The 13,844-nt window shown below is 47.9% G+C and overlaps 1 protein-coding gene across 1 annotated transcript in view; it reads right to left on the bottom strand.

Annotated features, from left to right (window-relative positions):
* The window catches only part of RAP1GAP2 (RAP1 GTPase activating protein 2), a 160,589-nt gene that overhangs the window by 109,308 nt on the left and 37,437 nt on the right, over positions 1 to 13,844 (bottom strand). The window contains exon 2 of the mRNA XM_056864955.1: positions 13,725 to 13,809. Coding sequence (XP_056720933.1) covers positions 13,725 to 13,809 — 85 coding nt within the window. The remainder of the gene's footprint in view (positions 1 to 13,724; positions 13,810 to 13,844) is intronic.

Genomic DNA, 13,844 nt, shown 5'->3' with positions numbered 1-13,844 from the left:
GAACTACACTATACCCCGTTCTAAGTTTATTGAGCCCCTCATACTGAGAATGGGACCCGACAGGGAAAGAGAAAAGAGAGAAAAGCTCCTACAAGGAGCTAATCCCTCAATCACCTCTCAGGTAGCAAATTTTTCTATGGCTGCAATTAAAATTCATTGCCATAGAGTAGTCTCTTAGTCCAAATGGCAGATGTAACTTGGATGTTATTTATTTTATTTTATTAAGTGACTTAAGACTCGGACTGTAAACCTTTGTCGGTAAGACCATTTTAGTCCATGTATCTTGTTTTATCTGGCCAAGGGCCGCAAATAAACTATCTATTTGTCTGTCTGTCTGTCTATCTATCTACCTATCTATCTGAGGGAATCGCCTGAGGGCAAGTGTATGGCATGCCAGGCTTTTTCTTTGTTAAAACGCCCATCCCAGAGACAAGCACTTGGCATCTCTTTTCCCTTTCCCCCATCAATGCAGAACATTTTTACTGTCCCAGACTTTGACATTTTTCACATTTTGGAGGATATTTAAGTAGCCGTGTTTTATTATTAATTATGGGTGGTATTATTAGTATTATCATTTATCGCTATTGTTTGACATTGTTTCCAACAGTAGCATTAATTATAATTTATGATCATGTAGGGTATTTTATTGGACTTTATTACTGGTTGCTTTAATTTTAATACTTCCTCTTTAGCACATGGCAAAGGTGATAATTATCACGTCATAAGGCTGGATATGCCTCTGCGGCAGATTCTCAACCAAATTAAGACAACCAATGGAGAGGAACCTGCCCCTCCCCGGGCTGATAATTTTCTCTGCCCTCGTAAAGATGCCTTCATGCACACTGAGATCTTCTGGAACTTTTTTGCCATTAAAAATAGGTTTATGGAAACAATGTACATCAGGACCATGACACTGTATAGAGGGGGCTAAATCTGCCCCTGTGCCATTAACCTGGTAAAAATCCACCACCACCACCACCCTGGATCATATTCACAAGAGGAAGACGGAACATCGAGTCCAACATGAGTCTTTGGTCCCTAGTGGGGTGAACAGTAGCTCAGAGAGGGTCCGGAGAAACAGCACGGGGAGAGGGGATATTTTCAGAGGGCAGGGGCCATGTTAGACTGCAGTAGCACAGCTGGAGTCAAGTCCAGCAGCACCTCAGAGACTGACAAGACTTTGGGGGGCAGGAGCTTTCGAGAGTCAATACCATGAGATACCATGGGGGGGGGAACGAGTGTTCACCACCCACTATCCTAGTGCTGTAGTCCTGATCCGAAGCCTTCCATACTCACACTTTTTGACATTGAAAAGACACACCAGGAGATCCCGTTCTGGATCTCCCACGTCTCGGCTCCTTTGGCCCTAGGGCCACGGCTCTCTGAGCTCCATGGCCCACCCCGTCCCAGCTCTAGAACAGTTCCCCAATGCCAACGAGGAAGCCCCTCACCCCAGTTGCTCAGCGCCTGTTCAGCCAGCTGCAACTTGGCAGGCCAGCAGAGCCTGTGAGGAAATCGTTCCCTTCTCCTGCTGCCCAGGCCAGCTGGTCTCTGCTTCTTTGTTAGCCATTCCCTGACATGGCCAGGTCATAATTGCAACCTCTCCCCTTGTCTTCCAGAGCGGTATAAAATATGTATCAACTCTCTTTGTTTCAGTCTCAATGGCCCATTCACAGCACAGGCCGTGTGCCACCACAACCGCTTGGGTAGCCGGCTGCTGCCAAACAAAACACCTTGCAGCCTCTGACCCTGTCAGAAAACAAAGCGCGGCCACGTATGCCAGGCCCGGTTGCTGCAGCACGGGAGACAGACGGCTCCACCCCTCCACTTGTTTTCCCCTGTGGCTCTTCACGGTGATGGCCCTTTGGTCTTACAGTTATGCTTTGTTTCTAGAAAAAGGGAAAGTTTCAGGGACCAATGGACGTCAGACAGATCTGTCCCCTGATCCAGACGTTCCCAGCCATGTGTGGAGGCCGGCTGCCAAGAGGTGCCCGTGTTCTGGCCTTTTCCCCTACGGTGAGGCCAGAATTAAGCAAGGAGGCTGGTTTCTGCTGAAACACCTTTAAGCTGCACCCTTTGTCCATCAGGCTCCACCCCGGCCTGAAAGTGTGTTAGCTTCCGCCCATGCTGAACAAGCTCCACCCCGAGCTCGGAGGTTGCTGAGCTCCTCCCGTGTCCATATCGCCACACCCTTGAGATGCCAGGAACAGTCATGATCTCCCCATGACTGCTTCCATCACTGGGCACTCTTAAACCCTCTCTCTGCGTGGCTCCAACCCCAGATCTGATCTGCTAGGAGCTCCCTCTCAGCTCCCAGGCTCCAGCCCCTGAGTCTCAAGATCTCAACCTCAGGAGATCTGACAAACCCACAGGCTGTGAGCACTCACCGCAAGAGACTCACATGCACACGTCCGTGGGCTGACCTGTGTCTCTGAAAGCCACCTCTATGTTTTCTGTAGAATGGGTTCAAATAAAATTAGCTCTTGCCTACAAAAACAACAAACAAAGCAAATGATTGGGCTATAATTCCACAGGAGGCGCAGGAGAGGCCCCAGTGCCCGGGAAGAAGTCCGTGACGGCCCCGTATGAATACAGAATCAAAATTGTATTACATGCAGGACGCAGCTCCCACTGGAAATGTGTGCAAAGTGCATAGATTTCAAAGTGTAGGGCACTCTCAGAAGTGTGGTGGGGTAACTGACCAGAAATCTATCCTTAACGTTTATATTTTACCTTTTCTCCAAGGTACCTAGGGTTAGGGAAATACGGAAGTCATCCCATTTCATTCTCATACCAGCCCTGCGAGGTAGGTTAGTCTGAGAGTGGGGGAACTGGCCATAGGGAGTTTAAGACCAAGGAGGGCAAGGTGCGAGGCTGAGAGACAATCACATCAGGTTGACAAAACACCACAGCCATGTGCACATTGATAACCCAGAAGAAGCGAGGCAAAATGAACAGAAGGACCTGACCAATGAGGCAAACAGTTTCTTCTTCAGCACTGGAATTAGTATGCAAAATTCTTCTAGTGAAGGTGGGAAGCCAGAGGGATGGAATTCAGAGCAGAGTGGAAGCGGAGCGGGTCTCTCAAAAGCTGACTGGCCTTGTTGGCGTCTAGGGCGCTCCTGGACTCGGATGGAGCTCTCACAGAGCAATAAGAGTCAGAAGGAGGGAAATCTTCTCATCCCAACTCACTCCTGGCAAAGGCCCAAGGGAAGCCCCCCCCATCACAAGATGATCAACAGTGGCAGAAAAGCGGAGAAGAGTTCGGGGGGGGATGCTGAAGTCAGTTGATAGCATACGGGCCTGCCTAAAAACTCCTGGACTGGACCTGGCAACCCGCTATGCAGGCACATGACTACTTCCCAGCTGCGCGCCCGCTCCAAACGCTACTGGGTGGTCGCTGCGCGGTCTGTTTGAAACTGACACGGCTGCTCTTGCGAGCTCCGTGCAGCCAGCAGCTAGGAAACAGAAGCAAGGGCCATCTCCAGTGAGCCAGAGAGACTCCATGTTCCTGTGCAAAGCCTGTTCCAGCCGCAGCCATTTCGTGGAAAGCATGCAGTCATGTAGTAAGTGCCAACACCCCCCCCCCCCATTGCAACATCGGACTAGTTCAGCAAAGCCATTCAGCAGACATTGAGATAACAATGACTTGCTCTTCAGCAACGATCTCCAGACATTAGCAGCGATCGCACCTTTTGTTTTCAAGCCATTAAGCCAATAAGCGAGACTCCTGACTTCTCCTGGGGTTGCATAAGTCATTGGAATCAGAATAGATTTCCAAATTCTCCTCACCCCACCCAGGTAGCAGACCATTAAGGTCTTTTGTCACCTTTTGTCACACTGGGAACCACCTGGATAATCCAGTCAGCCCCCACCCCCTGAAAGAGTATAACTGAGGTCCCAAAAGTCCAGATGATCCCTTTTCCTTAGGCCTGCCCCTCCATACTGCCTGGCACTCTGCCAGAGTGGGCATTTATGCTTGGACACATAGGGGGTCTCCCCCGTCCCCTTTTTATCCCCCATAGCCGCATGGAATTCAGGACGGACAACTACTCTGCAAGAGCGGTGCAGTATATTTCCTCCTCTGCCTGCCACATGGCAAAAGTCTCTTTATTCCTCTCTTTGATTCCTAGACTCTGTATGTTGTGTGATGTGTATGTGTAGTTTTGTGTGATGTGTATGTGTAGTTTTGTATGTGCGTGTGAACATATAATCTGAGTAAATTCGTTTTAACCTAATTCCATTGCTTCTGCCCCTTTACTGGTCATGGTATGGACTCTGGTAGATAAAGGTTGCATCCCTGTTAAGTTATGCCCATTGCCGGTTATTGATTAGCTAATTCCCCCATATAACAATTCATAACTGGGCATTTTGGCTAACACAGTGGAGCTTCTCTTGCTTGCAACAGGAGTCAGGCAAGGGGCAGTGACATGCACCCCACGTGTCAGGAAACAAAGAGACCAAGATCAGGCCGGGTGACACCCTGGTGAGCCCTCTGGGGCTACATGCACCTTTTTGCCTTCTGTTTGGAAATGGGAGACGTTGAGGAATAGACGTGGGATCGTTTGTGGGTAAAGCAGGAAGTCTTATCACTCAGCTACAGTTCCTCTTGGGGAAAAGAAGGTTGGCATCACTGACTGACAAACCGCAGGAGAGCTTGCCTAGACACCAGAGCCCAGGAACACAGCACTCACCTCATGTGTTGATTTAGTTTACAACATCTTGACTACCAAGGGTGTAGTGAGCAACAACAGTGAGCAAACTGCTTGTGTGGAAAGTAAAGGACCGTCTCCTTGCGTCTGTCCCGGTGCACCAACTACGGTCATCAGGCAGCCATGACTCTCCCATCACTCAGGGTGGCCAGTCGGGCACTGACCAGAGCCTGGGCCTTTTCCATTGTGACTCCTGCTTTGTGAAACGGGCTCCCTGAAGAGGTGAGTGAGGGGGGGTCCCTCCTGGGAGATCTCCAGGAGGCGCTGCAAGGCCTGCTTTGTTGCCAGAACTTTGGAGGGGGTTTGAAGAGCAGGCATATTTTAAAGGGGGGGGGGATTGGGGGTTGGTTATTTTACTTTTGATATTTAAGCTGAAAAATGTTTTTAACTATCATTGTAAGTCGCCTCGAACTACAAGGAAAGGCAAGGTGGCGGTGGGAAGTGCCGTCCAGTCCTAGCTGACTTATGGCGACCCCTGGGAGGGTTTTCAAGGCAAGAGAGGTCCTGGGGTGTCTGGCCATCGCCTGCCTCCACGTGGGCTGAGACAGTTCAGAGAGATCAGGGACTGGCCCAAGGCCACCCAGCAGGCTTCAAGTGGAGGAGGAGTGGGGAATAAAACCGGGTTCTCCAGATTTGATTCTGCCACTTTTAATCACTATGCCACACTGGCTCCCATAAAGGCAAGATATACATGTTTTAATAGATAATAAAAACAACTGGGGTCTTTTCTTCAAAACAAATATTTGAGCATGTTCAATTAAATAAAAAACGCACCTGCAGGGGCAGTCGGGGTTTTGGCAATGAAAGTCCTTCTGTAGGTTTGTCGTGGGCGCACTCACTGCCCACCTGACCACCATCACTGCAACAGAGGACTATAAAAGCCTAGGAGTAAATAAATAAACCAATTCTCATGTGCAGCTTCTTCTCCACCCCCACCTCTCTCAAGTTCTGTTCCAAAATGAGCATGCCTCCCCCAAAAAGCATTTCTGCAATTTCTCTTTCTTTCTGTGTACACATAAGGGCCATCTGGGCAGCAACCATTGGATTTTAAGACCACCAGGAGCATCGTCTGTTGGAGCACTCTCTGTAAAACAGAGCTATCACCTGATACATTTCCTTCCTGCACTAACCTAACCACTTGGGTAACATTCAATACACTCCTGTTATTTGATCAGGATAGGCTGAAAAGCGGTGTCTATCCTGTCCAAAGCTGTTCAGTGAGCTGTTTGATCCGAGATTTGAACTCAGGGCTTCAGTTTCTCGATCCCACACTCATTCAGCTACCCTTCATTTGGCTCTCTAAGAGAGTTGGTTTCTCTCAGCTTCATCTCTCCTGGCGACATGAGAGCCAGCTCACTCGTTGGATGAAAACAACCCTCACACTTTGGTTGGGCTTCCAATCTAGAAAGATTGACAAAGTATGGTCCTGGCTTACCTTTTAAACTCCAGACCGGAGTCCCCAAATCCCAATCCCAGAGTTTAGCATTCAAGGTGGCTAGACAGGATCTTTCTTGAGCTAGTCAAACTCCTTTGCTTGGCAGCAAAACCAAATGGGTTTGTTTCCCATTTCCTTTCAATTTTTGTCCGCCAGGCAGGACGGCATCGCAAGACAGCTGTGGGGATGTGGAACAAGCCAGCCTCCCGCTCAGGCGCTCTTCAGCAGTCATTACTGCATTATCGCCTCTCTGTTTTGCTTCCTTTCTGCCTCCGAGACAGACTGCTAACAGGACTTCCTTAAAATAAACCTCCAGGTAGGCAACGTGTGATTAACTTAATGCAATAAGAAGCCAGCAGAATTCTGAAAGAAGCAATTGGCAAAAGGTGACGACCAACACCCTGCCGGGATTAATTTACCCTTTAGTTGACTGACAATGCAGCTCATTATTGTGCCCAATTATATATTCTACAGCAACCAGAACAGTTTGAGGCACTTCCCAGTGGGAAGCAATTCCAGGCCGCCTTTGCTTGCAGGCCACCGGCCCAGGAGGAGCATTTCTGGCTGGGCCAGATTTTCTGTGGGTTCCTTTTTCCCAGCGAAGGGGGCTATTCCAGGGGTTGAGAACCGTTCTCTAAACAAGCAGGGCTCTCTTATCGTCTTTTTTTTTAAAACCAAATTTCGATCCTTCCAGTTCTTTTGGCAAAATGCTTACCGCAAAAGTGAGGAAGGTTCATGCTGCAGATTTTTAAAATTTATGCACGTTATTTATAGTCTGTCTTTCTCACTTGGACTTAAGGTGGATTAGAAGAAAAAGAGTTGGTTTTTATACCCCCCTATTCTCAAAGCAGCTCATACTTGCCTTCCCCCCACACACACACACACGAACACACAACAAGCACCTTGTGAGGTAAGTGGGACTGACAGAGTTCTAAGAGAACTGTGACTGACCCAAGGTCACCCAGCAGGCTGCATGTGGAGGAGTGGGGAATTGAACCTGGTTCTCCAGATTACAGTTCACCACTCTTAACCACCTCACCACACTGGAGTGAGTCAATACAATTGACAGAATGGGACATTTCATAAACAGTGCAATTGGATTAGGATTATAGAAATTGTCAGAATCAGGCGTTTACCTCAAGCATCCCTCCAAAGCAGATTCAACCAGGCCAGTGATCCTGAAGCAATAATACTTTATTAGGAGCAAAAAGGTAAATTAAAGAGCCGACTGTCTACAAAACTAAGAAGGCTGTTAATGGCTTGACACGGGTGGCATACATGGTGAAAAACACTTCAGCTAGAGAAAAGAAAACAAAGTGAAACAATTCCGAGAGAACGTTCCCAGGGCATGGTAGGCACCACAACAGGTGGGGAGTATTGCAGGCTGGGGAGTATTGCCGGCAGAGAGAATAACAGGACGAGAGACTAGACACAGAGTTCTGGCACCTAAAGCAGACCTTTGGCCTGTAGCCAATCTCTGGCCTGGGTCCTGCCAAGAGCCTGTCAGAGCCTGTCTTCAGGTGACTTTGGTCAGAACCTGACAGAAATCTGGAACCAACCAGAAATCAAAAACAGAACTGAAGTAAAGTAAAGCATAAGTATTATCATGACATATTAAATGATGCAAAATTGCATAGCTAGATCCTACTTATAGCATGATATACACAGTAGTATAGACCACAGGTCCTAATCATTTATTCAAGTTACATTGTGAACCATTTCATATAGTGCAAAATGATGGCCTCCTTTGACATGACCAGGGCCATGCTAAAGAAGCAAACATTTATTCAACCCACATGGATGTGCGTCCCCACTCCCCACACACACACTGGGGAACTCCTTTTTGCAGAGGGGAAAGGGTTTCCCCAAAGGCACTCCCCTTTACAGATCACCTGTACGAGCAATAAAAGGTGGGTCAGAAAAACTGGCAAAGGAGGCAAAAGAAAAGCCAGGGGTCATTTTCCAACCTGCTCCAAATTTGTGCTTATTTCTTAAATCATGGCATCATAGCATCATAGAGCTGGAAGGGGCCATGCAGGCCATGTAGTCCAAGCTCCTGCTCAATGCAGGATTAGCCTAGAGCAGGGGTGGGGAATGTCAGGCCCGGGGGCCGTTTCAGGCCCGCAAAATCATTTGGTCTGGCCCTTTGTGGGTCCTGGCAGATCTCTAGCTCAGAAGGAACTAAGACTGCTGATCCGCCCCCTCCCACGGACAGGAATAGCCTCTATTCAGGGCGGATGTGAGTTTGTTTTGCAGAGAAAAGGAACCTTCTCCCCCCCCCCCCTTGCAGTAGAGTCGTTAGCTATGGAGCTGCTAGAACCGCCCAAGAAACTGTGTTAACCCTTTCTCACCCGGGCCATGGAGAAACATATTCCCTCTGTACTACAAGAGGGCTGGGGGCGGAAGTGGCGACAATGGAGGGGTTAAAGGGGCCAGGGCCAGAATGCATGGGGGGAGGCAGTTCTTAGCCAGTGTGTCCTCATTTCATCCCTGCAGGCGGAGGTAGCAGAAGCCAGCTGTAGAATCCGTCCCCGACCATGCGGAGCAGGAGCAACTCCGGCATGTGGCTGGGCAGTTACACCCGGCTGGTGCAACAGACCATCCTGTGCCACCAAGTGGGCGAGTGCACCACTGGTTGGATGCCTGCCTGCTTGCCCATGCTGGAGGGTCATCTGGGGCAGCTGCCTGCTTGGGGCTTGGTAGACTAATTTTTAAGTTGATAATTTTGTATGGCCCACGAATGATGTTACAAATATCCAAATGGCTCTTGGCGGAAAAAAAGTTCCCCACCCCTGGCCTAGAGCATCCCTGACAAGTGTTCGTCCAGCAGCTGTTTGAATACTGCCAGAAAGAGAGGAATTCACCACCTCCCTAGACAGCCAATTCCACTGCTGAACTACTCTTACTGTAAAAAATTCTTCCCTAGTATCCAGCCAGTACCTTTCTGCACATAATTTAAACCTATTATTGTGAGGCCTATCCTCTGCTGCCAACAGGAACAGCTCCCTGCCCTCCTCTTGTAAACAGCTCCCTCAACCTCCTCCTCTCCAGACTAAACATTCCCAAGTCCCTCAGCCTCTCCTTGTAGGGCTTGGCATCCAGGCCCCTGATCACCCTTGCGCTCTCCTCTGCACCCGCTCCCTTCTTTCCACATCCTTTTAGAAGTGAGGCTCCCAGAAATGCACACAGAACTGCACAAATGCGCAGCTCCCAATTCAAGCAATGGCAGGCATCTACAGCTAGTGTTTGCAGTGGTTCAGCCCCAGACAACCACATTCCAACTAGGGATGATACTAAATTTCTCACACCTGCTGTTTCAGCTGCAAATTCACTATTCCTTTTTATAACTCTCTAGTGCAAGACAAACCAGCAATTTGCTGTTTCCTCATGTTTTGTCTCCAGTACTGTACATTTTACAACATTATTTATGGAAACACAGGTGCTCTGTCGTTTGTTTGAAAGAAAAGGTCCCAAATGCTTTCTTTCCCATGCGAACATTTAGATCACAGTCACTCTGCACCATAGGTCAAAATATTGCAAAAATAAAGAGTGTGCTGTGTCAATGGGTTCTGGTGTCCAGGAAAAACTTTTTCCTGCATAAAAGTGATGTACGCTGTATGCATAAATATCACGTATCTGTAGATTAAACTGGATAGTATGCATATATGGTATGCATACTCATTATTGTGCCCAATTATATACAGTATTCCAACAATGAAAAGCAGAGAACTAATACTGTTGACAAATATAAATGAAAAATCAAGGGAGGGGGGAACAATTTGGAAATCAACACACCCACAGATCTCATCCTTTAGGGTTCCATAAGTTCTCTGTGGCTTGATCAGGCTGATTTCTCTCCCCCCCCCCTTGCTGGCCCTATGTGCTTATATATGCATTTTAATTTTGGTTTTAATTGCAATGTTCTGCTTTTAACCGTTAGCTGACTTGGTGGCTCTGACTGGGCAGAAAGATGGGACATACGGTAGTGGTTGTAGCAGCAACAATGACAACATCAACAACCTGCTTCCCAGCTGCCCTTGACATTCCATGCGCCTCCTGGACCATACTCAGTCTTCACCAGGCTGTTTTGATTTTTTTTTTTGCTTCCTGATTAATCTCGAAAGCCCTTCTTTCTGCATATCCTGGCACTCCCCTGAGTTGATAGAGACCCCTGCCCCGTCCGTGGGTGGGCTTTGCAGCCACCCTCCTCTGCACAGGGGCCCTCCAGGTTACTATTATCAAGACATCAAAAGAACTGCAGGAGGAGCCCTTTGTTCTTCACAAATTCAAGCATCATAGATCAGTCCCATCCCCCCCTTCCCTGTTCAAATCTCAGATCAGCATTTAAGGTAGCCTTAGCCAAGCTATACTCCGTATCACACTGCAAAATAAGGAGAACAACACCAGCCTAAAGGAAACCAAAGAATCGCCAGCAGCACTGAGAATAAGGGGAACCCAAACAGATGATGAGAACATATGAAATCAAAGACAAAAGAGGCCTGCCAGACTGGCTTGGCCCGGCCCCACCACCAAGCAGCACAACACTGCTCTGCGAGCTTTACAGCGGAAGCAGGACTTGATGCCCAGGCTTCCAGCCACATCCAGTAGGGGCACAGAAGAAAGCCTGCAAGCAGCACAAAAGGAACGCAGAACAAAATGAAATTCTCCAAAACCGTTAGACACAGGACATACCCTGTGAAGTAGGCAGGACACTCTAATCTGCATAATTTATTCACTGCAAAATATCACAGGTTTCCAGGAAGGGTTTTTGGGAAGCTCCCATTATAATGGCCTGGACCCAACCACGCAGCTGGTTACTGGAGCATACGAGAGAATTTAAGAAGAAAATCAGCTTGTGTTTCATAGATTACAGCAAAGCTTTTGACTGTGTGGATCATGAAAAGCTATGGCTGGTTTTAAAGGAAATGGGTGTGCCACTACATCTGATCGTTCTGATGCGCAACCTGTATTCTGGACAAGAGGCCACAGTTAGAACAGAATATGGAGAAACGGAATGGTTTCCAATTGGCAAATGTGTCAGACAAGGGTGTATTTTATCTCCCTATCTCTTCAATCTATATGCAGAACATATAATTAGGAAAACTGGATTAGATTTAGATGAAGGTGGAGTGAAAATTGGAGGGAGGAACATTAATAATTTGAGATATGCTGATGACACTACATTATTGGCAGAAAATAGTGAAAATGTAAGCACTTGTCCCCGTGGTAATCCCACAAACAACATCCACAGACGAGGAGTCCAAAAGAGAGTTGATTTATTAGAAAACCTACAGGTATACAGAGCTAACAGGTAAATTGGCACGAATGGGAACTGGCAGCACAGTACAGGGCCTATATGGGAAAGCATCAGTCACAACGAGTCATGGCAACCCCCCCTCCTAACGAGGAGCCGTTCTCACGGGACATAGCGCTGGAACAGGAATTCAACAGTTAGCAGGCTCGGCCTTGAGATGCACCTGGTGGAACCGAAACCAAAACATTCTCAGTCTGACAGGCTGCTGAGAGCAGAGGAAAGCAGGCCTGACAGAAGATTTGAAACGACTACTGCTGAAAGTTAAAAGAGAAAGTGCCAAAGAAGGACTACAGCTGAACATCAAGAAAACAAAAGTAATGACTACAGGAGAATTACACAATTTTAAGGTTGACAATAAGGAAATTGAAATTGTTCAAGACTTTCTATTCCTTGGCTCCACCATCAACCAAAAGGGAGACTGCAGCCAAGAAATCAGAAGGAGATTGAGACTGGGAAGGGCAGCCATGAAGGAGCTAGAAAAGATTTTGAAGTGTAAGGATGTGTCACTGGCTACCAAGACTAGATTACCGGTAATTCATGCCATCGTATTCCCTATTACTATGTATGGGTGTGAAAGTTGGGCAGTGAAGAAAGCTGATAGGAAGAAAATTGATTCCTTTGAAAGATGGTGTTGGAGGAGAGTGTTACGGATTCCGTGGACTGCCAAAAAAACAAATCAGTGGGTTCTAGATCAAATCAAGCCTGAATTGACCCTAGAAGCTAAAATGACTAAACTGAGGCTATTGTATTTTGGTCACGTCGTGAGACGACAAGAGTCACTGGAAAAGACAGTCATGCTAGGAAAGGTTGAGGGCAGCAGGAAAAGAGGAAGACCCAACAGGAGATGGATTGACTCAATAAAGGAAGCCACAGCCTTCAATTTGCAAGATCTGAGCAAGGCTGTCAAAGATAGGACATTTTGGAGGACTTTCATTCATAGGGTCGCCATGAGTCGGAAGTGACTTGACGGCACTTAACACACACAAACCCCATTGTGTCACCCTCAGGTGATTTAATCAGCGCTCTGAGCTGACCATTACTCACTCTATCTGCCCTCATCCCTCCAATCAATCAGTAATCGAGGGAAGAGCCCAGGGGGCATATTCTCTTGGGACCTGACGACTCACCAAGCCTCTCCTATCCTTTTGTCGGAACCCTGGAAAAGCAATCAAATCTTTGTTCTCTGGCTTTCCTGCCAGAATTCCTCATACTGACTCAGGACCCGTTTTGGGGTATAGATTTGGCCATCCTATTGTGTGTATGTCTTGGATCGGTGCATCTATCCCCACTTGCATGTGGGTCTTTCTTCTTTGGTTTAATAAAACCTTTTTCCATTATAACTACCGCCTGCTCATTTAAGAGATCTCACCTGGGACAATCCTGGTATACATTGGTTATCGATCCCAGTTTACACACACACACACCCTGCCGACCCGCCTCGTTCTCTGTTTCCTGCTAATTCCCCCAACTTAAGTGGAGACTACCTGCTCAGGGTAAGAGCAGAGCCACACTGGCTCAGAGAAGGTGTCTGCCTGCTGGTCGTGCCTGGCCTGGGGAAGGCTGCCTGTGGCCTAGACATGCCAGGCTCAGGGCTGGGCAGAGCTGGGGGCTGGCTGGCTGGCTGCTCCTCACGCCCTCCTTGGTGGGGTAGGGCCTGGGCAGACCCGGGGGTGGGGCCCTTTTCCAGGGCTGCTTTTTTCCTCTCAGCCCACCCCTGCATATATATTTTCTAAATACATAAATACAATAATGATGACCATCCACAAATAAAATATATGTTTTTCTTCCAAGCGTGACGGTACGTATGGGGTGGGCTCAAGGAGGGAAATGCGTTCCATCGGCTGGTCCTGATGGTCCTGGAGAAATGAGCCTCGGGCTTCCTCGCTGAGTTGGTCCAGCCACAGCTGCGGACAAGGCAAGACAGACCTTTGGCCTCATACAGCAAGGTCATTTTTATGGCGAATCACCGATTCTGATTTTGTGATGATTCCGGTTGTAGCATTCTGTGCCTGTCTGTTTTGTGATAATACTCAGCTTTGCATACCCCCTCCCAGTCTTTCAAAAGATGATGGAGTGTCCTTTTGAAAATAAATTCAAAGCTATCTCATTAGGCAGGCTGTGAGTACAACAGATAAGAAGCCTTTAAAGTGTTCCTTTGAAAACAGCACCCCCATAACTGGATCAAATCCCACGTTTGGGGCAATGTCTAATGCAAAGAGCCCCTGCCATGCCCATTCTAGACTGCATGCCATAAGCAGCTTACCTTCATGCTTGGCGGGGCAGTGAGCGGCGGAGACAGAGGTCTCTCGGGGGCTGCCACATCCGTGTTGCTCAACACCTCCTGCTTCCTGTAAGACAAGGGATCTATTTTAGATAGTTGTCT

Source organism: Euleptes europaea, chromosome 19 (genome assembly GCF_029931775.1).
Source record: "Euleptes europaea isolate rEulEur1 chromosome 19, rEulEur1.hap1, whole genome shotgun sequence".
Lineage (NCBI taxonomy): Eukaryota > Metazoa > Chordata > Lepidosauria > Squamata > Sphaerodactylidae > Euleptes > Euleptes europaea.
The sequence above is the reverse complement of the archived record's forward strand: the minus strand, read 5'-3'. Positions and strand labels throughout refer to the sequence as shown.